At 33.2% G+C, this 26,865-nt stretch overlaps 4 protein-coding genes across 8 annotated transcripts in view; 3 read left to right on the top strand and 1 right to left on the bottom strand.

Moving 5' to 3' along the window:
• LOC106668136 (transcription initiation factor TFIID subunit 7) lies at positions 1 to 3,071 on the top strand. The gene is made up of 8 exons (XM_014396605.2): positions 1 to 182; positions 1,182 to 1,313; positions 1,371 to 1,451; positions 1,513 to 1,897; positions 1,954 to 2,090; positions 2,384 to 2,567; positions 2,629 to 2,798; positions 2,872 to 3,071. Exons 1-8 carry the CDS (start codon positions 105 to 107, stop codon positions 2,908 to 2,910), a joined length of 1,206 nt encoding a protein of 401 aa, XP_014252091.1. The 5' UTR covers positions 1 to 104; the 3' UTR covers positions 2,911 to 3,071.
• Positions 2,948 to 24,008, bottom strand: LOC106668137 (threonine aspartase 1). 4 transcript variants are annotated; one of them, XM_014396609.2, is made up of 10 exons: positions 23,861 to 24,008; positions 18,469 to 18,552; positions 18,345 to 18,412; positions 18,021 to 18,292; positions 17,889 to 17,968; positions 17,766 to 17,824; positions 4,177 to 4,299; positions 3,938 to 4,124; positions 3,738 to 3,883; positions 2,948 to 3,364 (listed from the first exon to the last, which is right to left on the bottom strand). In XM_014396609.2, the coding sequence occupies exons 2-10, from the start codon at positions 18,494 to 18,496 to the stop codon at positions 3,293 to 3,295; spliced, it is 1,035 nt and encodes a 344-aa protein (XP_014252095.1). In that variant the 5' UTR covers positions 18,497 to 18,552; positions 23,861 to 24,008; the 3' UTR covers positions 2,948 to 3,292. The 4 variants fall into 4 exon arrangements, with proteins under 4 accessions (XP_014252095.1, XP_014252094.1, XP_014252092.1 ...); XM_014396608.2 differs by lacking the exon at positions 23,861 to 24,008 and adding an exon at positions 18,647 to 18,665; XM_014396611.2 differs by lacking the exon at positions 23,861 to 24,008 and adding an exon at positions 3,425 to 3,492 and having other exon boundaries at positions 3,272 to 3,364; positions 18,469 to 18,650.
• Positions 8,244 to 14,475, top strand: LOC106668135 (synaptojanin-1). Its single transcript, XM_014396604.2, has 2 exons — positions 8,244 to 8,435; positions 10,792 to 14,475. The coding sequence occupies exon 2, from the start codon at positions 10,936 to 10,938 to the stop codon at positions 14,119 to 14,121; it is 3,186 nt and encodes a 1,061-aa protein (XP_014252090.1). The 5' UTR covers positions 8,244 to 8,435; positions 10,792 to 10,935; the 3' UTR covers positions 14,122 to 14,475.
• The window catches only part of LOC106668134 (girdin), a 13,932-nt gene continuing 9,458 nt past the window's right edge, over positions 22,392 to 26,865 (top strand). The window contains exons 1-8 of one of the 2 annotated variants that reach the window (XR_001340708.2): positions 22,392 to 22,572; positions 22,655 to 22,749; positions 24,475 to 24,563; positions 24,632 to 24,737; positions 24,803 to 25,012; positions 25,075 to 25,188; positions 25,257 to 25,384; positions 26,444 to 26,525. Coding sequence is in view for 1 of the 2 variants with exons in the window: in XM_014396603.2 (XP_014252089.1) it covers positions 22,696 to 22,749; positions 24,475 to 24,563; positions 24,632 to 24,737; positions 24,803 to 25,012; positions 25,075 to 25,188; positions 25,257 to 25,384; positions 26,444 to 26,525 (783 nt within the window). In the remaining variant the exon portion in view is untranslated. The remainder of the gene's footprint in view (positions 22,573 to 22,654; positions 22,750 to 24,474; positions 24,564 to 24,631; positions 24,738 to 24,802; positions 25,013 to 25,074; positions 25,189 to 25,256; positions 25,385 to 26,443; positions 26,526 to 26,865) is intronic. The other variant, XM_014396603.2, reaches the window with a different exon arrangement.

Genomic DNA, 26,865 nt, shown 5'->3' on the forward strand with positions numbered 1-26,865 from the left:
AAGATAACCTACGACTCTTGTCAACTGAACCTTTTCTATTTTCATTTTTTGAGTGTCAAGATATGTCAAATCTTGTGACTTAATCATAATTTGTCAAGTGAAAAATGAGCAAAAAAGAGACTGCAACTACGACCGAACCTCCTGTCGAGCTGGAATGGCAGTTTATACTGAGGCTGCCTGAGGTATTTACAACATTTCATCTTAAAAAACTGACCAGTTTTTAATATTGCAAAAGTAGTAATAAATAGTGTTTGACCAGTAGTCTGATCATCTCTTGTCATCCTTTTCCTGGTGGGTTTCAGTCATATTTCTATTTTTAGTTCAAAACAAAAGCAGATCAAACTGATCGACTAAGATCATCCTTCAAAACTACATTTTGCTCTGGATAGCTTATAATGATGCTTGCACAGTTACAATACGAAATTACTTGAATCAATTTTCAACAAATCTTGTCATAGTAGTAAAATAATAAGACTTAATCGTGTGTTCCCCTAGTATCCCTGGCCATACTGGTCCCTTTCTTACTACATTTCAATTATTTTCTACATTTACTTGCATCACGTCATACATAGCAAATTGATTAATTCAAAGATTATCTTAAATAACATCGTTTTAGGCCAATGGCAAATATCAGTTTTGACTGAAGCGTTATTGAAATACATCAGTGCATTCTTAGTTGTAGCATTGAGCTGACAAATGTAGCGGTGCCTACACGCCAGCTTTGAAAAGGTTCTGTAGTTGCAATTATGTACGATTCACTGACTCAGTTTTCTCTTGATAAACACTTGATCAAGTTTGCTGGGTGTGCCATTAGGCTTAGTGCTTAAATAACTAGTTTGATCGTCCTTGATCATTCTGATCTGTTTGTTCTTATATACCAACTATAGTAGATTACATTAAAATAATATAACAATTATTTATAAAAACCGTTTATTTCTGTAGCAATAAAAAAAATAATTTTCTACAATTACAAAAATTAAAAAATATACATGCTGAAAGCTTATCAAACTAATAAAAGTTTTGTTTATTGGAACACATCCCTGATGTACATCTAGAATTAAAAACTGCTGGTCGATAACTACATCGTTACTACATACATATTCAATGGTTAACTACATATTTTTGATATCCTGAACCTTCGATTGTATGAAAATTGTATCTACATGTTTTTCCTTCACAAGGAACCAGCGATGGCACTTCGTGAGATTTTAAGGAGTGGATCCAACAACTTGAAAGACAGATTTTCCATCAGACTTGAGAATGATGTTCGGTATGGCGAAGTTAGGATAGACAACTGGTTCCTCCATGCAAAGGTATAAAAACCTGTCCAAAAACCCTTGACTCAAATTGAAAATTTTTGTTTTTTTCAGGTCGTAGATTTGCCGACAATAGTCGAATCCTTGAAGACAATTGATAATAAGAGTTTTTACAAAACGGCTGATATCTGTCAGGTAATAAAGTTTATATTTTATTTTTTGCTTATTTTTAATGATAAATTTAAATGTTGTAAAGATGATGATATGTAAAGAGGAAGACGATCAAACAACCGATGATGAATCGCCAGCAAAGCATAAGAAGAAAGATCCAAACAAGGTGGACAAAAAGTTCCTCTGGCCTCATGGGATCACACCCCCTCTTAAAAACGTACGGCGCAGGAGATTTAGAAAAACCCTCAAAAAGAAGTACGTCGAGGCGCCTGAGGTTGAAAAGGAAGTCAAACGTTTGCTGAGAGGCGACAACGACGCCGTATCCGTCAAGTGGGAAGTGATCTCAGAAGAGGATGAAAAGAAGACTTCAATGGCTACCGCTCCGCAGGGCGACAACATGGGCAACATCGTGATCAAAGAAGAGCCGAATACAATCGCAGATACAAACACACAAACATCAGTGGACGTCGGTACGCATTTCTTGATATAATTTACCGATAAATTGTTTTAAATTATTTGTTTTTAGCCGAACATGATATATTTGGTGAGGCTGTCAGCGACTCTGATGAAGAAGAGGCAAGGATCGACATTATCGAGGAAATGGAGGAAAATAGCCGCCTCTCTGCTGATGACAGTAGAATTTCTGATTCAATGTCCATGAATGTACGTATTTAAATAATTTAACCTTTTAAATGAAAACATAAATTATTATTCAGACATTGTAAGATGCGGTCTGGTGTGATGTAGGGTTCAGAAAAACATTTTCTTTATCGTGCCAACGTTTCAATCTTCAGGGCTGATCTCAATAAAGATCGAAACGTTGTCATGATAAAGAAAATGTTTTTCTGAAACCTACATCACACCAGACCGCATCTCACAATTTCTGAATAATCATCGACTAACGGTCACTTATCACCACACATTTATACATGAAAAATAAACTTTTTTTTAAATAGAATAGTGGAAGGCAGACTCCTGGCGTCGGTGATAATTCAGCATCAGGATCCGGCCTTGTTACTGAATTTTCAAAGAGCATGTTTACCAAAGACAACAACAGGACGTCTGATGATGATCTAGACGAGGACGATGAATTTGAATTTGGACGTTCCGGATACAAACCGGCGCACACTCTGTCAATAGGTAAATTTCAATTCCATGCAAAATAGAATATTGTTCACATTTATATATTTTTCTCTTTTAGATGAAATCCGAGCTCGCGTCGACCAACTGCAGAAAGACCTGGCCGACCTGAAGGAAAGGAGGAATCAGCAGGAGATGGAAGTGGCCAACATCGAAAATCACGCCCTGAGGCAAAGGTTCCAGGACCTTCTTGACAACCTCCTCCAACAGCAGTTGGAGAAAGAACAAGAGGTAATTATATTATTTAAAACATGTAGGATTTTTAAGATTTTGGTAAATTTTAATACTAATCTTTCTTTTTCAGTACCAATATCTCACTGACTTATTAAACCCACTCCATTAATCCTCAATGTAGCTGAAATAAAGTTCTATTCTATAAGATTTTTTTTTTTTTTTTAATAAATGTTTATAAGAAATACAAGTTTTTTAAATAAATGTTTATAAGAAATACAAGTTTTCGTTCTTAAATTATGGCAACATGTAAATAAAACACTTTTTTGTTTAGATCTAAATATTTGTATCCAACCCTTACAATTTATTAATATTAAGTACATTTATCAATTATCACTCAGATTTTACAGCTGCGCCCTCACATACACAAGGTTTATTACATATGTATAATGAATTATAAATAATAACATTAAATTGGGGGAAAAGTTGATAAAAAATCCGATTTAGCAATTTTGAACATTTTTACCATTTTGGAACGGATTAATTCCCTTTCGTCACCAAGTGACTCCTTCGATACTGACTTTTGTTCCTGGTTTAACATTCTTGGGAAGACGACTGATCCTCACCTGAAAATAATGAACAATAATACTTACAAAATAGTAAATGAGGGTTATTTCAATATGTACCTTTAATAACATAACATAATATAATAGCCATAATTAGAATGCACTGTTCCACAAAAAAAGTGGCACACCTAGAAATTTTGCTTTTTTTACTTTCTTCCTTTACGTTTTTTTTACTACTTTAACAATTATTTAATAATTATAATTAGTATTGTGGTAAAGCTCTTTTTTTTTATTCTATCCTCATCCCAGTACCACTGTGAAATTTAGCAAAAGCGCCAGTCTGACAGACCATATATTTCCTTGACTGATAAAGATATTTAATTTTAAATTTTAATACATGCATACAAAGAATGGATTTTTGTTAACATCTTACAATTGGTTTTTTTTGTTTTGAAGACATGTAAGCAATTCCGAAGGACTGCGATGTATGTCCCCAGAGAAATTCCCCCGATCCTTCTTTGTACAGGACCGCAATGACTCCGCAAATTCTCGTACAATCATTACCCAAATACGGTGATTCTGTGAAATAAAAGTTTATAAACCCAATTTGTATAAAGGTTTTAGCAAACTCACCTAAAAATGTCTGGTTAAGACATTTGTCGAGGCTCAAGACGGGAAAATCGCTTGTCTTGAGTGATCTGGCGACTTCTTTTGACAGCGTCGTCTTTATTATATCTTCTCCCGTACCGGAAATGGACACGCCGACTGTGTTACACTGGGAGCCGTTTTCAGCCCAGCATCCACAGCCATAAATAGCAGCCTGCAATTCCTGAATTGAGTTTAATTGTTGGAGTTAGTTTTTATTAAATTACCTGACCAACTCGGCCGCTCCTTTTCAACAGGACTCCGCCACTGGAGCAGCAAGAAGAAACTGTGCCTGTCAAGTCTACAGCTACAGCTCCTACTGTGTCGACTTTCTGCCATGCGATTGCTTCCTTAATCATTAAATTTAAAATTTCATTTAACATGTCTTATTTAAATTATTCATTAAAAATGTACATGCAATAATTTAGTAATAAGGTTTCAACTTCAAATTATTATTTTTTGCTTCTTGTCAATTAATTTGTAGTTTAACTAAGGTTGGACATAAACTTGGAACAAAATTTTGTCTTTTAACTGAAAAAAAACAAAAAAACAACTGTATTTGTAACTTGATCTTATTAAAAGGAAATTAATCAAAGTTAAGAGTCCCGTAAAGCACTTTAGCAATGCCAATCATACTTATAAAATGAAACTAAAACACTCAACAGACCAGGACGATATTGTTGATTGAAGCCTAATAAATATAAAATCTTAGAGTAACCCTTATTAAAAATTAAAACCATTATTTAAAAAACATATTGGGGCAGAAAACAGGCCACCTCATCAATGGTGTAGTTTGCATACTATGAGGGACTAGGTACAAAAGTGGTAAAAGTCCTTCAACAAAAAAGAAATAAAGTTGCATTCAGATTGAACTAAATCAAGAACCTACATCTCTAATTTCAAAACCCAATCCACAATGCGGAAAAGAGCAGTGTCTACAAAATAATCTATGGGATTATGTATAAGTACTAAGTTGAACACATTAGTAGGAATCTAGACACTTGAGTTTGAGTAAGACAAAAACTCCATGGTTTTACACAAATCCAAAAACATTATGTGATTGTACATGCTTTACAAAGGAAAAGGAAAATGATTCATTTACTAGAAGCTGAGAAAATTAGGCCTTGACAACAGCCAGGTGCACTGAGGAGAATTACTGTAGCTAAAGTGAAGTTCAGTTATTTTGGATTGCATTAGGGCCCTGTCGGACATTGGGGATAAGTACAAAATTACCTTTGCCTGCATACCAGAGGGGCGACAAAAAATTGTCTAAGGAAAATTCAACAAGTACACCTATTGGTCTGAACACTTTACTGGCATAACCAAACAACCAGAAACGTGGAAACAATAGACAATGGATTAAAATTAAGTTCTCCGTAATAATAACAATAGAAATGTTTCCCAAGACAAAAGCATGTGAAAAATTTCATCAAAGACCATCACAGAAACAGCACAACAACAAAATCAAGGATGTTTTAGGACCAGAATAATAGTAGGGCTGATAACTAGACACTGCACTGGACTCAGAGTGGCAGAAACATGCATGAACACATCAGGAAGAAGATACAATGGAACGTATATTCTGCTGGTGCTTATATAGGCTGAGATTCCTATTCCTGAGGAAAAGCCAGGGCCTGAAAAATACATTCGCGAATCCTTGCAAAAACTTTGGAATCTGATAAAAAGCCTTAAGCTTAATGGCAAACTAAACAATGGAGATGCACAATAGACTAATACTGGTCGCAGTGACAGGTACTTTACGTCCTGTAAAGAGGCTGGTTCCTACTCTAGCCTTAATCTTAATCTTACATTCTGACTCACTTAACTCCCAAAAAAGATAATAAATAAAGTAAGCCAAATGTTATTGCATTTTTTTCAATAACAGATGACTTTTTTACAATCTTTATTATTGGGTTGTCCGGAAAATAATGCAGGATTTTAAGTTTTCATTAAAAAAAATCTATATAAAATATTCTGTTTACGTTTACAGGATTACTCATTTGTATTATTAATCCTCTTCCAAATGATATTGTTTGTTTACCTCTGTAGCATTCCGCTACTTGGAAATAATTCAGTCATCCTTATAATGTCAAAACGAGAATTTCGTACGATTTTCTTTTACGAGTTTAAACTCGGCCGAAGCGGAGCCCAAACGGCTAGAAACATTAACCAAGTCTGGGGCGAGGGTTGTGTTAATGAGTGCACTGTGCAAAGGTGGTTTAAAAAATTTCGGGAGGGAGATTTCAGCCTTGAAGATGAAGAAGGTCGTGGAAGGCCTTCCTCTCTTAATGATGATGTTCTGCGATCAGTGGTGGAAGAAAACCCCAAAACAACTGTTCGAGAACTTGCAGAGCAACTCAAAGTCAGTAAAACGACCGTCGCTGACCACCTCAAGGCGATTGGAAAAGTGAAAAAACTCGAAAATTGGGTTCCACACTCATTAAACGATCGCCAAAAAAATCAGCGCTTTGATGTTTGTGCATCACTTCTTTGTCGAAACAAAAATGACCCATTTCTGGCCAGAATTGTTACATGTGACGAAAAGTGGATTCTCTACGATAACACTAGACGTTCTGGACAGTGGCTCGACAAAGGAGAAGCTCCAATACATTTTCCAAAGCCCCCAACTCATCAAAAAAAGGTAATGGTTACGGTATGGTGGGCTTCATTTGGTTTAATACACTACAGCTTCTTAAATCCTGGCGAAACCATCAATGCTGAATCATACTGTAACCAAATTAATACCATGCATCAGAAATTGGCAGTAATGAAGCCCTCTTTGGTCAATCGGAAAGGGCCCATTTTGTTGCATGACAACGCTCGACCACATGTGTCACGTGTAACGTCACAAAAATTATTGGAGCTTGGCTATGAAACTTTGCCTCACCCACCCTACTCTCCGGACCTCTCGCCTACTGACTACCATTTTTTTAGACACCTGGACCACTACTTACAACACATAATATTCAAAAATCAAACGGAACTGGAAAATGCATTTATTGACTTTATCAATTCTAAAAATTCTGAATTCTACTCAGACGGAATTAATAAGTTACCAACACGTTGGGAGAAATGTATTGAGAGTATGGGAAATTATTTTGATTAAAGAACATTGCTTTAAAGTAACTAGTTTCTTTTTTTTTGTTTAATACCAAAATCCTGCATTATTTTCCGGACAACCCAATATTTATTTTTTAATTAGTCAACAAAAAACTTTATATTAATGTTATAGTAACCGCCGATGAAAATCTGTTTTTGATTAATTAAAAACTGTATGAGATGTTATCTTTTTTTTTTTAAATTCACCTAAAGATCTTATTACTTTGACCTACAACTAGTTATAATCAAAAAGGATGCAGTCAAAATTCACAAGAAATGACAGATCAGGATTGTAATAGCTGTTTCCTCAGGCAATACGAAATAAAAAATCCATAATAATGCTCCATTGTCAACTGGTCTGTTTATCCTATGACAGAGTGGTCAGCATGATGGACTCGTCTTAAAACCCTTGGGTTGAATTCCCCCAGAAGCCCACTGGCCTTTTTTTTATGCTACCCTTCCCCCAATAAATAAATATTACATACTACACTACTCTGGCTAATATGTTATAACATAAAGACTAATAAAATTAAAAACCTATGACAAAGTACTCCAAAGCGAGATGAGAACTATCTGAAAATTGAATATATACTCAAATGTTTATATTGAAAGCATTTGGCAACAATATGAAGAATTGATAGGCCACAAAGAACCAACTGTAGGCTAATTTTAAGAAAATGTTCAATGTTGCTTCAAGTACGTACTCCTGGAAAAATTGGAACTTTTGTAGTGTATATCAAGATTTTAATTAAAACATTAATAAGTTTGAAAATGTAACATTTTAAATGATTGAAAAACACTATTTTAAACAAAACCATACTGCCCGTACTAGGCACTTATGGACTACCTGACACTAAGGATGCTGATCTCACTATACTTATTCAAATTTAGCTAAAATTCAACTTATTTGTTAAAATTTTAATACCTTCACTTAGTCATAATTTTAATTAGATCTAATAAAAGTTATGCACCTTATAAAAAAATTATATTAATAAAGTACAAGAAACGTCGAATTCTTAAGCAAAATTTTTCTTGTCTCGACCAACTTCTCAATACAAATTTTAAATTTTGGCAATTTTTCAATCTTTGTAATTATTAAATAGTAATTAGCAAAAGCTAGAGAGATTAGATTAGTACAGGATTAATAAACAGGGCATGTATTTGTTTTAATTTCAAATAAATTAGTTCTGGTGCCTCTCTGAAGATAGGGTCTCTGCATAGAGGTAGGGATGAATGAAACCTCATCCTTTATAGAGATAGAAAGAAACAATATGAACTTGTTGTCAAAGAGGAGGGCAGTCTCCAGTTTTCCATTTTGACTACTGAAAGTATAGAGGCTTATAAAAAAAAAACATCAAAACAATATAATTTATGTTTATAACGTGAGGTAAGCAACAAAGGCAAACTTACATTAATAAAGCATCAATTTACATTGTCCTGGACTAAAAATTGGTGGACAATTAATGAACAACTTTCCAAATTGGGGGAAATTAGATGTCATTGTTGATATGTGTTTTTCACCTGTTATATAAATATGTGAGGTGTTTGAAATTAATTTTATGGTCTTGTAAGTCTCTTGTTACATAACAGCTTAACATTCATTGTGAACATATTTTCCTGAATTTACAAAATTACATAAACAGCATTTCAAATACATTCTATTTACTGTTTAGCAGCCGTGTTTATTGCATGATAAACTCTGATTTGGTAAGTGTATATATTTAGCGAAGAGAGACTTGTTCAAGCATGTTAATCCTGATAAATAAAATATAGTGCTACATCTATGATTAAGAGAATTTATTATATAATAAAAATATTCACTACTCTTCTGTTTTTATTTAAAAAAATATAAGTATGTAAAAATAAATATTTTGAACCAAAATTGAACATACACAGTACTCATATTTAACAAGAGTTGAAAATTTTAAAAGAAAATTCTATTTTGTTGGGCATTCTTACATTATTTACTCTTTCCATGATAACAAATATACTTTTCTTTATTGTTAATTTCAAAGGAAATATTATTAATTGGGTATTTTGTACTATAACAGTTCTAAATTCAATTTAAATATGGTTTTATTCGTCAAAGTTGTCGCTCTAGTTTTATGACTGCCTTTCAACATTTCGGCCTCATAAAATTTAATTGTTTGCCTTATCAATTTATTTATTGTGCTTTTCTCATTCGAATGATGTTCAAGATGTAACTTTGGGCCTTCAAACTGTTTCAAATTCAATTTAAATGTGTTTTTATTCATCAAATATATTGCAACCAATTTTATGACACCTTTGAACATTTTTGACCTCATAAAGTTTAATTTGTTAATTTAAAGGGAAATGTTATTAATTTGGTATTTTGTACTATAACAGTTTCAAATTCAATTTAAATATGGTTTTTTCATCAAATATATTGAACCGGGGGGACCGCGGTAGCCGAGTGGTTAGCATGAGAGACTCACGCCGCGGTCGTGGGTTCGATTCCCACCGTCGCCTCTGGCCCTTTTTTCCCGATAACCCCCAATTTGAACACACAAGAATTCGTACCATGGCTAATATGCAAGATCATAAGGCAAAAAAAATATATATATTGAAATCAATTTTATGACACCTTTGAACATTTTTGATCTCATGAAGTTTAATTTGTTACCTTATCAATTTATTGGCATTTTTGGCATTCGAACAATGTTCAAGATGTAATTTTGTTTTCCCAGATGAACCCATTTTCAAAAGTATTTAATTAATTTATTTTGTTATACTTTTATACAATTTAAATGTGGTTTTATTCGTCAAATTTATTATACCAATTTTATGACTCCCTTTGACCATGTTGGTCATCATAAATTTTAATTGTTTGCCGTATCGATTTATTTATTGGGATTTTTGACATTCTTCAAACTATGTTCAATGTGTAAATTTATGTCTTCGTGAACAAAAACCATTGTCAAAAGCATTTATTTCCTGCTTATTTCTATACAGTTTCCAATTCAATTTTAATACGGTTTTTCTTCAAATTTATTGCACCAATTTTATAACTCTCTTTGAACATTTTGGCCTCATAAAATTTTATTGTTTGCCTTATCAGTTTACTTATTGGCCTTTTTGACATTCAAACGATGTTCCAGATGTAAATTTTTATATCTTCCTGGACAAAACTGTAGTCAAAAGTATTTAATTTCGTTTTTTTTTTTAATGTTTAAATTATTGTTGAGGGCTTTGATATAATAGATGTTTTATTTTTACATTTTTGAAAATGTAATTTAGGATGTTCTACACTCTGAATCTAAACCCAGGTAATAATATTCTTTAGATTACATTGTCTGTTTTTGTTTTTATTGTAGATTATCTTCTTTATTTTTTTAATGTTATATCTAATTAGCTTATTATATTTTATTTTTATATTTAATATCCTTATTTTTTTTAATGAAATGTCATATATCCAAATATGGTGGTGCCAATAGAGCTTTGGTTAATTCTAAATCAAAGTCAAGTTTACAATTGAAACCAAATTTTAAACCCTAAGTTTAAAATGTGATTATTAGAGTTGTAGTTTAGAACCAACAAGATTATGGTAAAGAGGTGTAAAATAAGCAACATAAATTAAAAATGCAAAACACAATAAACTTAAATAAAAAAGTCAATAAAAAGACTAATACAACATTAATAATAGTAAGTTTATAAGTTGTTGTGCTACTATTTGGGCCTCAACCTTGTAACCTAGATAACTCATGCTGATATTGATTTTCCAGATTGCAAAGGGGGTGGTAGTCGAGAAGACGAAAGGGGGAGTAGTCAGTGTGAGAACAGCTGTTGTACCGAAATGAAGCACTCTTCAAAATAAAAGACTCAAAATATTATTTTTTCTCTAAAACTTTTAAAAGTTTAATTTGAACATGGCCATGGGAAAAAGTTTTCGTGTGTTTGAGAGAGACAACAATTCCGGTCCGTACAGTGTAATAATCGAACAGAGGTCGAAGGAAGGATGCCTGCTCTTGGAGTCCGATGCGATTGTGTGCCTTTCAAATAAAGAAAAGGATGTAATTAAAAGACAGTACAACAAGATGCTTGACGCATATGGTTCATTGGGCATTTTACAGCTCAACGTGGGCACCGATGTTGTTAGCTATCTCATAATGATTACAGGTTGTATATCACTGGGGAAAATCGCAGATACGGAAGTGTTCAGGATAACTCAAACTTCATTCCTTTCTCTGAGGAAGCAGCCTCAAGATGAAGAGCACATCTCAGAAGTAAAGAAACTACTTAATTCTGGCACTTTTTATTTCTCCTGGAATTCAGCTGGAGACGCTCAGGATATCACTCTGTGTGCACAAAGAAGAGCGAAGACTAACGAAACGGATAACAGGTTCTTTTGGAACCGTACCCTGCATTTACCGTTCCTGAGATTCGGTATCGACCAGTCGGCCTGGCTGCAAAAAGTCATGTGCGGTAGTGTTGAAATCAGAACAGTGTACGTTGGTGCAAGGCAGGGGAAAGCTGTCATGATATCTCGTTTGAGCAGTGAGAGGACTGGAACACGGTTTCACGTCAGGGGTGTAAATGATGAAGGACATGTGGCTAATTTCGTAGAAACAGAACAAGCTATAATTATGGAAGATTGTGTCGCATCGTACGTCCAGACCCGAGGCTCTGTGCCATTGTTCTGGGAACAAACAGGAGTTCAGGTTGGCCAGCACAAAGTTAAAATGTCCAGAGGCCCAGAATCATCGATTCACGCCTTCGAACGACACATATCCTCCATCAAAGAAAGGTACGGCCATCAGACTATCGTGAATCTCTTAGGTACTAGTCATGTAGGTAGTAAAGAAAGTGAAGGTATGCTGTCCAATCTCTATGTACAAGCACTTAAGTCCACTCAACACAATGACATAGAACATATTGTTTTTGATTACCATCAAGAATGCAAAGGAGGAAATACAAAAAATCTCAACAAGCTGAAAGCCAAACTTGACACTTATTTGAAAGCGTATTCAATATTTTATTCAAAAGGAGGTCAAGTGATGCAAGAACAGGTTGGGACTATACGAACAAACTGCCTGGACTGTCTAGACAGAACAAACTGTGTACAGACATTCATCGGGCTAGAAATGTTGGGAAAACAACTGGAGATGTTAGATCTGATAGAAAAACAACAGTCGGTCGCAAGGTTTGAAGAAGTATTCAAACAGATGTGGGTCTATAATGGTAATGAAGTTAGTAAAATTTACGCAGGGACTGGAGCCATCCAAGGAGGGTCCAAATTCATGGACGGTGCCAGATCTGCAGCTAGAACAATTCAGAACAATCTCTTAGACACAAGTAAACAAGAAGCCATAGATTTTTTGCTCTTGGGAAAAGCCCTTAACAGCAATTTAACTGACAGAGCTAGAACACTATTAGATCCGAGCATGATCCATTTGTCGACAAACATTTTAACAGATCTATGCGACAAATACGAAGACTACATAAAAAAACGTAAATTGAGAATTGGAATAGGAACATACAATGTAAACGGAGGTAAACATTTTAGAAGTGTAGTATACAAAGATGTTTCTTTAGCAGACTGGCTGTTGGATGCGTATAAAGACACTCTAGAGGGTGATACGCCTTGTGATATTTATGCCATAGGTTTTCAAGAACTTGTTGATTTGAATGCAAGCAACATAATGGCAGTTAGTTCAGAGAACGCAAAATCTTGGGCTGAAGAGCTGCAAAAAATATTATCAAGGGATAGGCCGTATATACTCGTCACATACATACAACTTGTGGGTGTCTGCCTATACCTGTTCATCCAACCGTATTTAGCCAAATATTTAAAGGATGTAGCTGTGGATTCTGTGAAGACGGGTTTTGGAGGTGCAACTGGCAATAAAGGAGGTGTAGCTATTAGATGCACAGTGTACAACACTTCAATTACATTTGTTTGCGCTCATTTTGCAGCTGGGCAGAGTCAAGTCAATGAAAGAAACTCTGATTACAATGAAATAACAAGAAAAATAACTTTCCCTCTAGGTTCAAATTTAAAGTCACAAGACTATGTAATATGGTGCGGAGATTTTAATTATAGAGTTGATATGGACAAAGACGAATTGAAAGAGCATTTAAAGGAGGGCAACTTAAGTCAGGTTCTTCAACATGATCAATTGAGGGTACAAAAAGAAGCTGGCAATGTGTTTAGAAACTACAGCGAAGGTGAAATTACATTCCACCCGACTTACAAATATGACCTGTTCTCTAATGATTACGACACAAGTGAAAAATGTAGAGCACCAGCATGGACTGACAGAGTTTTGTGGAAGAGAAGGTTTTTTGGTGAAGAAAAGCCCGACGATTGGAACCCAGGTGTTAACGTTTATTACGGTAGGGCAGAACTCAAACAAAGTGATCACCGTCCAGTGATAGCTGTACTCGACATAGAAATTTTCGATGTCGAAGAAAGTCTAAGAGACAATGTATTTAAACAGGCTGTGAAAAATACAGGTCCATCTGATGCGACAGTCATAATAAATGTTGACGATCAGAGCCTCAACTCAGATGAGGATTTTAAAATGTCTCTCTTAGAAAATATGTCACAGTACGGTGAAGTAGTTATAGTAAGACAAGTGGAAGATATGATTTATGTAGTATTCAGAGATAGCTTCAGTGCTTTATTGGCAGCTCAAAGTGGATCGACTCTGGTAAATGGGCGCAATTTCCAGGTACAGTTTACCTCTAAAGACTGGGAAAACAGAGTTCAGGAAGAACTCAGATTAACTGACAACAACACTATTGCATTATGCAATTATGTACCAGTGGCTAAGGCATTACCACCGACGAGGCCTCCACAGCCAGTTAAGACACCGTTGGGATCGCCGCTCCACTCGGCATCACCAAGACGTCAGCATCCTAAATTCTTCTCTAGAGACTCGAGCGACTCCTTCGACGATTATAGATCACAGCCTGCACCCTCAATGCCCCCACCCCCTCTGCCCACGGTCCCTCCGCCACCTCCTTCAACCCCTTCAGCACCTTCTATCGCTCCGCCTCCCGTCCCGCCACGTACCAACGTACCACCTCCTATACCTTCACGCCCAAAATGAAACTTTTTTTTCAACAAAAATACGACTGAATTTTATCTGACAATAGTTTTTCAGTTAAAACAATTAACCTTTCTATTTTCTTTTCTCCTTTCCAACAAATCAATCAGAACATTCTAGCAGATTGTAATAGATATGGTATTTAACCTTCAGTGTTGTGAAATTGTTCATTTTGTAGGGTGACTATTTAAAACAAAAATTAATTAGATATAAGCTTATCTTTTCCTTTCCCTGCTGGATTACTAAACATTCCAAATATTTTCGTTCCTTTATGAATCAGTATCTTTATTTTTGTTTACCAGCCAATAAATTAATTTACTTTATTGGAAGTAGGAGTGATTTAATATTGTTTGTAAAAGATTTAAAATCTAAGAAGTTACCAAAAATTATTAATATATTGTTTATTATTTAAAATACTCATACAACTTTGAAGTAAAAAATGTTACCAAAGAAAATGAATGCAGGGGATCAACAACATCGCTTTGTTAGAAACAAAAATCATGTTATTTTGATCGACTGATTAAATTATTATGTTGTTATTTGTTGTACAAAACATATATCACTGTATATTATGTATGAAAGTATAGAAAAAACAAGTTACCTTTAAAAAAATAAATATCTAGTATATATATATTGAATTGCATTTTAAACAAAATATATATATATATATTATAAATTAATGCTTGTATTCATGTAGACGAGTACTAATTATTGTTATAAATAAACAGTTTTTGCTATTTGGTCTGTAAATTAACCCCAAATATTTGTCCATTAACAAACACTGGCTAAAAAAGCCCAACAAAGTTAATAAAACTGTATTAATTATTTCAATTAATAATATTTTTATCTAAGGTCTTGGTTGAAATGAAAAAGTTAGGGCCACGAGTAGGATTCAAACCTTCAGCACAATACACCGCGGACCACTTGAACTATCGTGACATCTATCCATTCAGACAACTCCCCATCTCACAACATACAACCTTTCGGATTTTCCATCTTTTAGCCATATCTTTAAGTATGTAATTAGGATCCCACTCGTGATGCTAACTTTTTCTGACAATTAACTTGGGGGGGGGGGAATGAAACAACTTTACAAAGTTGGAACTGTAATGTTACCAGATACAATGAAATCAATTACTATGCATGTACATCAACATCATTCGTATTGTGAGATTTCTTTTTGAGGTGTGGCTAATCCTTTCCGCTGAAGATGGCAAAATGTAACCGACACAATCAAAACAGGAAGCCGATCAATGGTTAGAAATGTCTAAACTTATATAACATGTATAATATTTTTGTCCTTATTGAGTTGCCAACGCAAAAAGACCAAAATCTTTCAAAATGTCAGATTTATTTTTAAGACCTGCCCAGTTCTTACTAGTGAAGATGGCAAAATGCTGAAATGTGCATGAAAAAACTAAAACAATGAGGAAAGGCCATCGAAGATTATCGGAAATGATTAAACTTATGTAATATTCACTAATTTTGTGGTCCGCTTGACCAATTAATTTATTATAATTAATTAAGGTTTTTAGTTGAGATAAAAAAGTCAATGGCACGAGCGGGATTCGAACCGATGATCTTCGGCTAGATACGCCGCTGCTCTACCACTTGAGCTATTGTGACCTCGATCCACTCGGACACTAACTTCCCATCTCAACCCCACCTTTTGAATTTTCCTTCCTTTGCCATTTTTCAAATGTGTAATCGGATTGGATTCTCGGCGACAAATGAAATGGCCACGGAGAGCTTTAGTGAAGTATACTTCATTTTAATTCATTAAATTCACTAATTTCGTGGTCCGCTTGACCAATTAATGTATTACAATTAATTAAGGTTTTTAGTTGAGATAAAAAAAAGTCAATGGCACGAGCAGGATTCGAACCGGATTATGTAATATTTTTAACTTTATTCAGTTGCCAACTCAGCAACACCAAAATCATTTAGAATGTGAAATTTCTTTTTGAGATCTAACCAATTTCCAACCACTAAAGATACTATATACTAAAGACCCCTAAATAGATATATACTAAAGATAGCAAAATTTCAAAATGTGCCTAACAGAACAAAAAAAGTGAGGATAGGCCAACCAAGATGATCGGAAATGACTAAAATTATTTATAATATTTTTAGCTTTATTGAGTTGCCAATTCAGCAAAACCAAAGCTTTCAAAATGTGTGTGTTCCTCAGCTCCTTCCTTTGCCAACCACTATCTTCCCACTCCCTCCATATATGTGTATCTCCTAACCGCTAGGTCTTCGGTACATACCAGGCTACTATTTCTTACCCTTCTGATCTGAACTATCTCTTTCAGTCGATCCTTCATCATCCAACGTCTGGAATTGCCTTTCTCTCTCCGCCAACCCCTTCCCACCTTTAAGTCCCTTTCTATTTGATTACCTCCTGTCATTGCAACTTAGAACCAGTTGCCTTTATTGACAATTATTTATAATTTTCCTTAATTATCTCATTTAATTTTTTAGTGTATGTTTATGATGAACATATTTTGTAAACAGGCCCTTTTGTACTTGTGTTGAGCGTGAGTACAGATATGACTCCATTATGTAGTTTTTATTTATTAAGCCCCAGAATAAAATTTACTGTTTCTTCCTCTTCTTTTCAATGTGACTGATATATGTATCCGCAGGCAACAAATGAACAAATTTATTAAGCAAGAAAATCCAAAATATGTACATTGGATTCTAAGCTAACCTGGGTATGAGAAGCAAATCAAAAAATTGTGCCTGGAAATGGGTGTAGTATAGTTTAAAACTCTTCTTCATTTTAATAAAATAAACCTTAATGCGCATAAGAAAGAGTGAGTGTATGCAAGTTTAAAAAGACCTAGTTCGACCCTGCCTGCCAAGCCATTTTCCGTTTAGGTAAAGAACACATGACCGGCTTCACTTTTGCAATCCTGGTCCACCTGGCTTTGGCGTTTTACAGAAAAACGAAGACACATATGACTAACACACCGAATAACGTGTAGTGATTAGTGACCATTAGTCGATAATTATTCAGAAATTGTGAGATGCAGTCTGGTGTGATGTAGGTTTCAGAATATATAGGTTTTGATTGAAAATAAAAAATATATTTTTTTGCATTGTATAAATTCACTTTTTTCCACATCCTACATGTATTTGTTAAATTTAAACAATGTTTGTAAATCCCAGGCCTTGAAGATGATCTCAATAAAGATCAAAATGTTGGCACGATAAAGAAAATGTTTTTCTGAAACCTACATCACACCAGACCACAGCTCACGATTTCTGAATAATCACCGAAAAACCTTGAATCCTGGTACAAATCCTTGGGTAGTTTTGCACATTTCCTTTTTGGAAAAGAACTAACAATCAACCAAGCCATATTTGCATCTGGCCATCTTGGTGGGTCTGCCTGGTTAAGCTATTTTACTGTAAAAAGGAGACACACAACCCTATAGCTAACACACTTTTAAACTCCTTGAAATCTTGATTGAACCCTTTAATCTGCCAGGTCTCACTGATGTCCTTTTTGAAGACCCCTCCCCCCATACAAACCAAAGGCCTTACATACAAACATAGTGTAATTAATTTAACAAATACATATTTTATGCAATACTATAGCTAAATAAACATTTAGTAAGTAAATTGAGTCTTCAACTCACCTCAATGTTTGAAGATTCTAGTTGATCTTTATACTTTTTGACTATCCTTTTTGATTTTTCTTTAAAATAAGGGTTATAATTATTTGTCAATGTATTTAAGAATAGAAATTTTCTTTATCTTACCAGATATTATCTGTGTTGGGTTCGCCTGAGGGATGTTGCATTCTGCAGCAAATTGAAGTGCACCTTGGCCTACGAGAAGGCTAAAAGAAAATTGAGCTTGAAAGTTCTACTTATTTTGGTCTTATTCCATACCAAGGGTGTATTCTTCCGAGTGACAGTCTTTTCTTTTGGCTTTCGCACAGCGCTCGGGCGACGGTGATCGGATTTAGTATGGAAGGCAAAGCCCCGACTGCGCCGAACCTCATAGAACGGCCTTCCATGACACAAGCATCGCATTCGACATTACCGTCCAGAGTCAGGTTCGCCCCTCTGCCAGCGTTCGTTAGCACCGAGTCCTCGAGGACTTTTGTCGCCTCAACAGCAGCCTGCAGCGAGTCGCCTCCAGCAATTAAAATCTCCATTGCCTATGGAAAACACATGAAATAAAAACCGATCAAAACAAACAACAAAACTTACCGCTTGACAGGCTTTATTGCATAGCGTTTTGTACTGGTTTTCCTTTTTTACAGAATGATATCCTGCACCTAATACATTTTAAGTAATTAATTAATCAGAATTTTTTCACAAGATTTCTCATTACCAATGTGCAGTCCAATAAAGGCAGTCATTTCTTATAAATAAGCCCGGTAAATCGCCGATCATTAAGCTAAGAGTTTGCCATCGCCTGATCATAAAATCATAATTAGTATTATATGTCAATTGGAATTATTTACTTAAAAAAAGAAAGTATTTCAAACTTAACAACCGTCGAGCCTCACCGTGTAACAATGTATAAACTCCACACTTGTTATTTATCAAGAAATCTTTCCAAACCGCCAAAAATTTAAATTTCACCTTTCAAAACTAATTTTTTTTAGCTTTTATCAATTTTTATAAGATTTTTATGATAAATATGTGTGTTATAATGGCTCAGTGTTGAAAACTAAGTTATTGTGATAAATCTTTCAGCATAATTTTATGCAAAATACATTTCCTTTAATAATTATTTATCCAACATATATATTATTGGATATTTATATATTCAATAAATACGATGATTTATTTAATCTTGTTATTTTTTGTTAATTTCTTGGGCCCTTGGTGATTTTAAATAGCAGCCAGATATCAACCAGAAAGTAATGACTTATGTCCATTTAGAAATTTAAAAATTCGAAATATCATAAAATTATTAAAAGAACAAAGCAGTATAACAAATAATGAAGCTGACAAAACTATAATATGCTCTATTTTTAAACATATTTTCTGTTTATGTGACAATCTAATATTTTTAAAAAAATATCCAGTTTGGTTAAAAAAAAAAAAATCGCATAATTCTCCAAACCTATACATAATTTCAAATTTATAATTTTTTTAAATCAAATTTGTAATTATATTTAAAAATTATTATTTATAAAAATAATCCATAATAATTTATACAATTATATTTAAAAAGCTGTTAGGGTTAAATATGCTACTAATTAACAAACACCTGATGAAAATATGTTTTGAATTTATTTTTCAAAGCTGACAATTCAGTCATTGTTTTCTGTTAAGCTGTTAAACAAATAAAAAATTTAAATAATCCAATTTTATTGAACTCTGCATAAAAAAAGGGCCTCGATTCTGTGGCTAAATTGGATATGGAAGTCGCTGTGGCTGAAAGCATAACGCCAGCTATTGGAAAGGACAAGCCAAAGACTGAAGTCACAAGGTATTTCCTCCGGTCAAAAAGGAAGGCGGTTGACCCAGAAGATATATCCATTAAGAAAATAAGAGTGAACAAAAAGGCAAAATGCAAGGAGATTGACACGGAAAATAAATCCGATGAGTTTACAGAAGAGAAACAAGAAAAGTGGCAACCAAAAGACGATATAATTTGCATAGAACAAATCGAAACGTTCCACTGTAACAACGAGAAAAGCAGTCAAGAAAAAATTACTGAAACAAAAGAAAACAATGGACTGAACGATGCCGAAAAGAAAAATAAATTTGCTCAAAGCCTGTTGATGGAACAAAGTAGAACAAACGGAGAAAAACTGACACTTTTCCAAAAGTTAAAACGACTTTTCGGCACCTTAAAGTCTAAAGAGAATCACTGTAATTGATTGTTTTTGTTTTAAATATATACATAATTAATTTTATTTAAATTTTTAATCTCTAAGAAAAGTACAATAGAATAAGTATCAATTTTTGTGTGAGATTTTTAATTTTTAAATATTAATTTACAATTTAATATGGATGAAAATATCTATATACTTATATTAAAAAAAATGTTAAACTCTAAATAGGATGAAACTAGATTCTAAAAGTTAGGAAATAGACCATAGGCAATCTAATTGATCATGTAATTTTGATATCACCACAAAGCTCTAAACTTTTAATAATCCAAAGGAAATGTAGAATGGAATGAACTTGAGAATGTTCCATTAGTTCAGGACACAAAGAAAGACCCCAAGGAACAATAAATAAAAGGATCTCAATAGTGAAAATAATTAACCACAGGTAAAAAGATTATATATGTACAACTATTATTAAATTTAATAAAATTCAATCATAAAAAAAACAAAAGATAAGAAAATTAAGGTACAAATTAATTCAAGTTTGTAATTACAAACACATACATCAATAAAATAATTAAAACATTGTAAACAATAACTTTCCTTAAAGCTATAAACCAATTAGTATTTTTTCATTCACAGAATTCCAATTATATTGATAATTATTATTTTGTGTTTCTAACACTAATTTAACTAAGATAATTTCTTCTGACTACTTAAATTTTTTATAGCTTTACATAGAATTATTTATTTTCTTACTAGGATTTGATTAAATACTACGTTATTGTTTTGATTGATTATTATTATTATCTTTATATGTATATACATTTTAATTAATGAATGTTTTCTTGCATTATATTGCTTTAACAATATACAAAAATATCATAGTTCTAAGACAGCAGCCCTTCTCAAATTTTCATACTAAGATTTGAATTTTCCAATGTATTCAGTAAATCATAATTTGCTTCTTTGAAAACTGATGTATGTTTTTGGATTTTCTTCTACTACTAATCTTACCTTCTCCTATTTGTCTAACAGAACACAAAAAATGAACGATTCCAATTCTATTGTCTCTCTCAATTTCAACTGGTGTACCCCAAGGCGTTATTATTATTTACCTATTTAGGACCTTTACTGTTTTCTATGTTTCTGTATGCTCTTCCATTAGTTCTTAATTACTCTGATTTTATCCAAATGCCGATGACACTCGCTTTAGATTCTCCTATGTCCTCGACTTCATTCACTCAATCATATCACCAATTTTTTTATATTCTAACAATTCTCAGGCTTTACTTATTTAAAAAAACCCAATTAATACAGATATCCTGTCCCCTCAATCATATTAATTTTGGTCGGCATTATTTTTAATTCCCAGCTTACAGGGCATGACCGTGTGAGTACTATTATTAAAAATAAAATTCAAGTCTACATTCTCTTCAGGGACTCTTTAAATCCTGTCTAATTAAAACTTTAATAATTCCTTTATTCTCTTATTAGCGCTTTTTTTCTCCTTCACTTTTCTCTGACTCTCAATCTGCTCATTGCCTTCAAATTGCTTACTCATGCATTAGATGCTGTTAGTATCTTAAACCAAGAGATCTTCCTATATTAACATCTTCAGCAATTTTAACATTCTAAGCACTTTACAATTTTATTTATTTATGTAGACAGGCAAGAAACTCATTATAAAAATACAACAACAATAACAAATCTATAGTTATTATATATAGTTTTATATATTGTAGTTAGTTGTTATATATTATATATAGTTTTACTATACATATTAAAATTAAAACAAATAAGTTTCTTCAATATCTATGAACTTTGTTCCCAAATTCCTTATCCAAATCAATCATATCTCAAGCCTTCAACACTCTTATGAAACTTTTGCATGATTGTTCAGAATCTATGGAAGACTGTGGAATTTGCTTCCCCAGAAATTATGTTCTATTTCGTTGCTGACTTGTTTTAAATCCATGGCATGTGAGTTTTTAAAAACGACGTGGATAATCTCCTATTCCTTTTCTTTTCCTTGTTTCCCTTTTTTTCTTTTTTTCCTTAAAGTGGTTTCATTGATCATTTATAAATAATTAATATTATAGAGAATATATTATTGTCATTGTTTTACATGTTTTTATTAGATCTTTTATTATTATTTTACTATGTTTGTAAAATTAAATTTATTTCTAAAATATGTACATGTAAGGGGGTTTTAGGCCCTATAAGTACCATTAAAATTGATTAATTAAATAAATGATTTGGTCATTGTATAAATTTGTGCTAATTTTCAGAAAGTTAGTTTTCAAACCTTCATATTCCTCTTGGTGTTTGTAAATATTTAATTCTTTTTTGAAATATCGAGTTGAAAGAAATAAAGTCTGTAGTTTTATGAAGCATCCTGTTGAAATTACACAATACAAATTTGTGCCCAAGGTTCCTTGGTGAAAGGGAAAATATTTTTCCAGGCTGGAACTGCACAACACTGCCCCTCCAGACTTATTTCTGTTTGACTCAACATAGTTTTTGTTTTTGTTTTGTTGTTGTAAAACCCCAGATATGTTTATAGCCGGAGATTTTACGAGGGGAGACGAGTACCAGGAGTAATTCCAGGCCTGGAAGATGTCAAGGGTCAGGACGACGTTCAGATGGTACTTTGTACATTGATTATATCTTGATTATTTTCGTCTCAGCTTTCAATATTCAACTTTTCCACTTTTCTCTATCATTCAGACGATGATTTTCTCTTGGGGAAACTCGGATACACAGGAGAAATGACAACCAAGACTGACATTGAAGAGTTCCTTGAAAGTCCACTCGTGACTTGGGTAAGATTCGAATTTTCCACTATTTTTATACTTTTATAACCAGGTTTTCTTGATAACAAACTGTGATTCAGATTTATTTTTAATCTGTGACAACATCCTTAAACATTTGTGAACCTTAAATCATGAACAGTGAACTTTTGTTTTAGTAGTCTCTACGCTTTATTCTTTCAATTGCTCATTTTTTGTTGCAGTCTGTGATAACAACTGTGTAATAAATAAACAAGAAAATAAAATAAAAATAGTAAAAAGAAATTATATCAGAATAAGCTTAAAAACAAAAACAGCACTTATAAACATAAGAATTTCATGTTTAATAGCCATTGTAAAGTGTTAATATGAACATTTTACAGTTGGTTATCACTATTGATCATTAATGATTTGCCTGTTTACTGTTGCTTCTAACTATAGACCAAACATTGCAACTAAACAATATTATGTTCCACGCACTAATAGTGGTTAGGGTGTCTTACTTGTATCTACTAAGCTAGCAGTTCTAGGTTCGAATCCAGGCTTACCCCATGATTTTTAATTAATTATAGCAACATCTAGCTGTACTTGGATGTTAAGCCCTCCTGGGTGACAGACATTGCTTTACTTACTGAGAATTATGATTCTTTGCTTATGATTACCAATAATCAAACAATGAATGTATTATCTGTCCATCTGGTTTATCAAAACTCTTTAATCCACTGGTGGTATATTCAGGATGAAAAACTCTGGTCGAAATGACATTTCAACAACAGTGGACTTTTGAGCAATAATATGATCATTTTTAACAGCAAGTTGATCATAATTTCTCATTGACGATCTGCCTGTTGCATGAAGAGTAGACAGACAAAACTTTGCTGCTCAAATATATTGTCTGAACATCAAATTTATCAAAAGTCTCCTAAAGTTAAGGCATTGACACAGCGCTCATCACTGTAAAGTAAAAGTCTTGGGGTCGGATCCAGTAGCCCTGAATTTGGGCCTAACATACCAGTCCCAGGGATTGAAAACTAGTTGGTTTGACAATGTTCAAAGGTGCAGTAGTAGTTATAGGCTCTAACAAGATCATTTTGAATAATGGGTTGATTAGGATTGATCATTTATGATCAAATATTCTACTTACCGGTCATTATAGTTGATAAAATTGTCAATGATCGAATATTAAAATGTCTTGTTTGGCTGGTTTATCAAGACGTCTTTCCTAGTCAAACTCTAATAATCTACTGGTTGGATATTCAAAAATGCTGTAAAGTTGACTGACTCATTTCAACAATACAATTCCTTTCATTATGACTGTAAACAAGTCTTTTTTTAAACAGTTAGTCAAATGTTTATAATTAATATTTTGTACAGTTGTGCCAAGAAGGATGAAATGGTAACAAGTATGGTGTAATTTGGTCATCTCTGATCATCTTCGTCTACCCATTGTGCTGGTTTTTACAAAAGTTTGCAAAATGAAAATAAATCTCAGAATTTGTTTGTTCACATTTACTGCACTATTTGTAACTATGTGGGTTGTCAGACTCCCTATTAAGGTTTTTAATTATTATGATATGAAATATGGAATTTTATGGAAGATTACCATGTGATTGGCGATTCTAAAAGTGTGTAAGGAACATTGTGGCATTATTCACATTCATTATTTATTTATTTAATTTTCAATTCGATTTTTTTTACATCAAATATGTATAAAAAAATTTGACTTGATGAAAGTGTTAATTCAATTATTTGTTGTAGTTCAAATCTTGCCTGAATAACCCAGACAGACTTTCTGATTATGAAGACCTAGCTGATGGAAATTTAATCTATGAAGTTTTTCTATTGATGTGAGTATTTAATTTAAAAACTAATGTTTAATTATTTGTGCTAATAATTTGTTTTGTTGTTACATTAGTGATCCTGAGCCGCTTCATCATGGCATCACTACAAGCCTTGGTAATGCCACAATCAGGACAAAGAATTTTGAGTGTATCACAAAAAACATTAAAACACTTTATGAGGTAAGTCCTGCTTTGATGGGTTTCTTCTTATGACTAGACAATTGTAAAAAATGTAAAACTTCCAGGAGGAGCTGGGCCAGCTGGTTGTTGTGCTGCCGGATCCGATCAAAATTGGAAGGGAACCGGACAGTAAAGAGGGCATCGAACAACTCCAGCTTTTGCTTATGCTTTTGCTTGGCTGTGCTGTTCAATGTCCAAACAAGCAGCTATTTATCGAGCGCATCAAGGAATTACCTGTTGATGCTCAACATTCACTTGTTGACTGCATAAAACGGGTACTTGAAATTAGATTTAAGACTGAGAAATATTTTTGTACATGTATTTATTTTAATAACAGGTAACAGAGAGCCAAGAGATAGTTCTGGTACCTGAACTGAGTGAAAATGTACCAGTGACCCTGTTTCTGGGGCATATCAGGCGGCTCATAAAACAAAGAGATTTTTACTTCCAGGTAATTGATAAAAACCGGACCAATTAGTGCTTATTTGTTGAAAAAAAACATCAATTTTTTCATACTAGGTCTCATATGAGGAAAAAAGCAAACAATCAACTGGAAATTTATCATCCGTACCAGGATCTGAATCTCAACACCTTGCTGTAGAACTAGCAGATTGGAAATCAAAGTTGAGAAAACTTCGGCAAGATGTGTAAGTCTTTATTTATTTAAACACTATCAACAATATATTCATAAAATTTACAACAGTTTATTAATAATTCATTCATTCATTCAAAATTACAATGGTTTATTAATAACCAAAAGTGTTTTAAATTTAACTCTTTTTATTTCATGACTCCAATTGTCTTGGCTTCGTGTCTTTCTTATTTTTGTATTATCATTATAAGATACACATAATCAACTATGGCAGTTTTTTCATGCTTCTTCTGCTGATAGACAAACATGCAAAGTTGAGCAAAACTTGCTGTCAGAACAGCAAATGTTAGACTCAGATAATAAAAAGCTTCTCTAAGCTTTTGCATAAGCATATTTTTGACACAAAAGAAAAAATATAAAAATTTTGTTATTTACATACAATTTGTACAAAATTAGCCGTCTTAATTGTATAATTCCAATTGGATATAATTAATAATGTGCAAAGTAAATTAAAAATTGACTAAATATAGTAGAATAAAAAAGTAAAGCTATTCCTACCAGTTAATTTGCAAGTACAAAGGGCCAGATCAAATTAAATTTTACAATTGATTAAATCACACAGGGAATTATTGGCCAGCAGTGATTAACAATTTAATTTTATGAATTTGGGATGTAGTCCAAAATGTAGTAAATAGCTGTGACCTTTTTTTCCAAGATTTTGGTGTTTATTAAACCTTCTTCAGGGCTCTACAGAAGGATAAATATATTAGTTTTAATATCATTAAAATCCTTCAGTAGAACCCTGAGGAAGGCTGACAAGGAAAGATGAAGCTACTTTCATTTCAGAACACATCCCCGAAGACTAGAATCAAAATGATTAAACTTAATAATTTCGAAAGAAAATTCTAACTGCTTAGCCTGAACACCATGAGCCACCGTAACAAAAAATTTTTTTACTGAAATTTTACAACCAATAATGGACCTAAATTGTAGCCTAGAGGCATGCCATAATTTCTGTAAATATTTCTAGATAAAGAAATTAAATTTTTGTCTTGCATTTTTTTTTTTTAAACAAACTTTTGTACATTATCGATATATGTTTTTGTTTTTCCAGGGAAGAAAAATCTGAAGCCCTTTCTGAAGCCAAGGATGAGCTTGAGTATAATAAAGCACTTGTTACAAAACTCAAAACTGAGGTTAGTGTATTAATTTAATTAAATTTTCTATCAATATTTTCTTTACAATTTATAGATAGTAACATTGGTCATTATTACATTTGTCTGTTGTGGATTAACTATTAAATAAATGTCTGGGATGAGCTGTCAGAGTTTGAGAAAGTAAGACGAAGATCCCTGGATATGCAGGAGTATTTCCATAGCAGTTCCAATCCAATGTTCTTGGGGATGAATGCCTGGCGGCCTGTTGATCTTATCCCACGAAAAAGAAAAATTATATATTAAAAATGGCCATAATTAATGCATCATGGGAGGAATCAATAGGCTGCCCTCATCCATCTCCATATATTTAAAACAACAC

This window comes from Cimex lectularius, unplaced genomic scaffold, assembly GCF_000648675.2.
Source record: "Cimex lectularius strain Harlan isolate CLEC.00 unplaced genomic scaffold, Clec_2.1 scaffold55, whole genome shotgun sequence".
Classification (NCBI taxonomy): domain Eukaryota; kingdom Metazoa; phylum Arthropoda; class Insecta; order Hemiptera; family Cimicidae; genus Cimex; species Cimex lectularius.

Coding starts and splice junctions, on each gene's coding strand:
- LOC106668135 (XM_014396604.2), top strand. CDS start 10,936: ATGGCCATGGGAAAAAGTTTTCGTGTGTTTGAGAGAGACAACAATTCC.
- LOC106668137 (XM_014396609.2), bottom strand. CDS start 18,496: ATGACTGCCTTTATTGGACTGCACATTG. Junction 18,413..18,468: donor CTTTATTGGACTGCACATTG/GTAATGAGAAAT, acceptor AAAATGTATTAG/GTGCAGGATATCATTCTGTA. Junction 4,125..4,176: donor GGAGCGGCCGAGTTGGTCAG/GTAATTTAATAA, acceptor CAGGAATTGCAG/GCTGCTATTTATGGCTGTGG.
- LOC106668136 (XM_014396605.2), top strand. CDS start 105: ATGAGCAAAAAAGAGACTGCAACTACGACCGAACCTCCTGTCGAGCTG. Junction 1,314..1,370: donor ACTGGTTCCTCCATGCAAAG/GTATAAAAACCT, acceptor TGTTTTTTTCAG/GTCGTAGATTTGCCGACAAT. Junction 2,568..2,628: donor GGCGCACACTCTGTCAATAG/GTAAATTTCAAT, acceptor TTTCTCTTTTAG/ATGAAATCCGAGCTCGCGTC.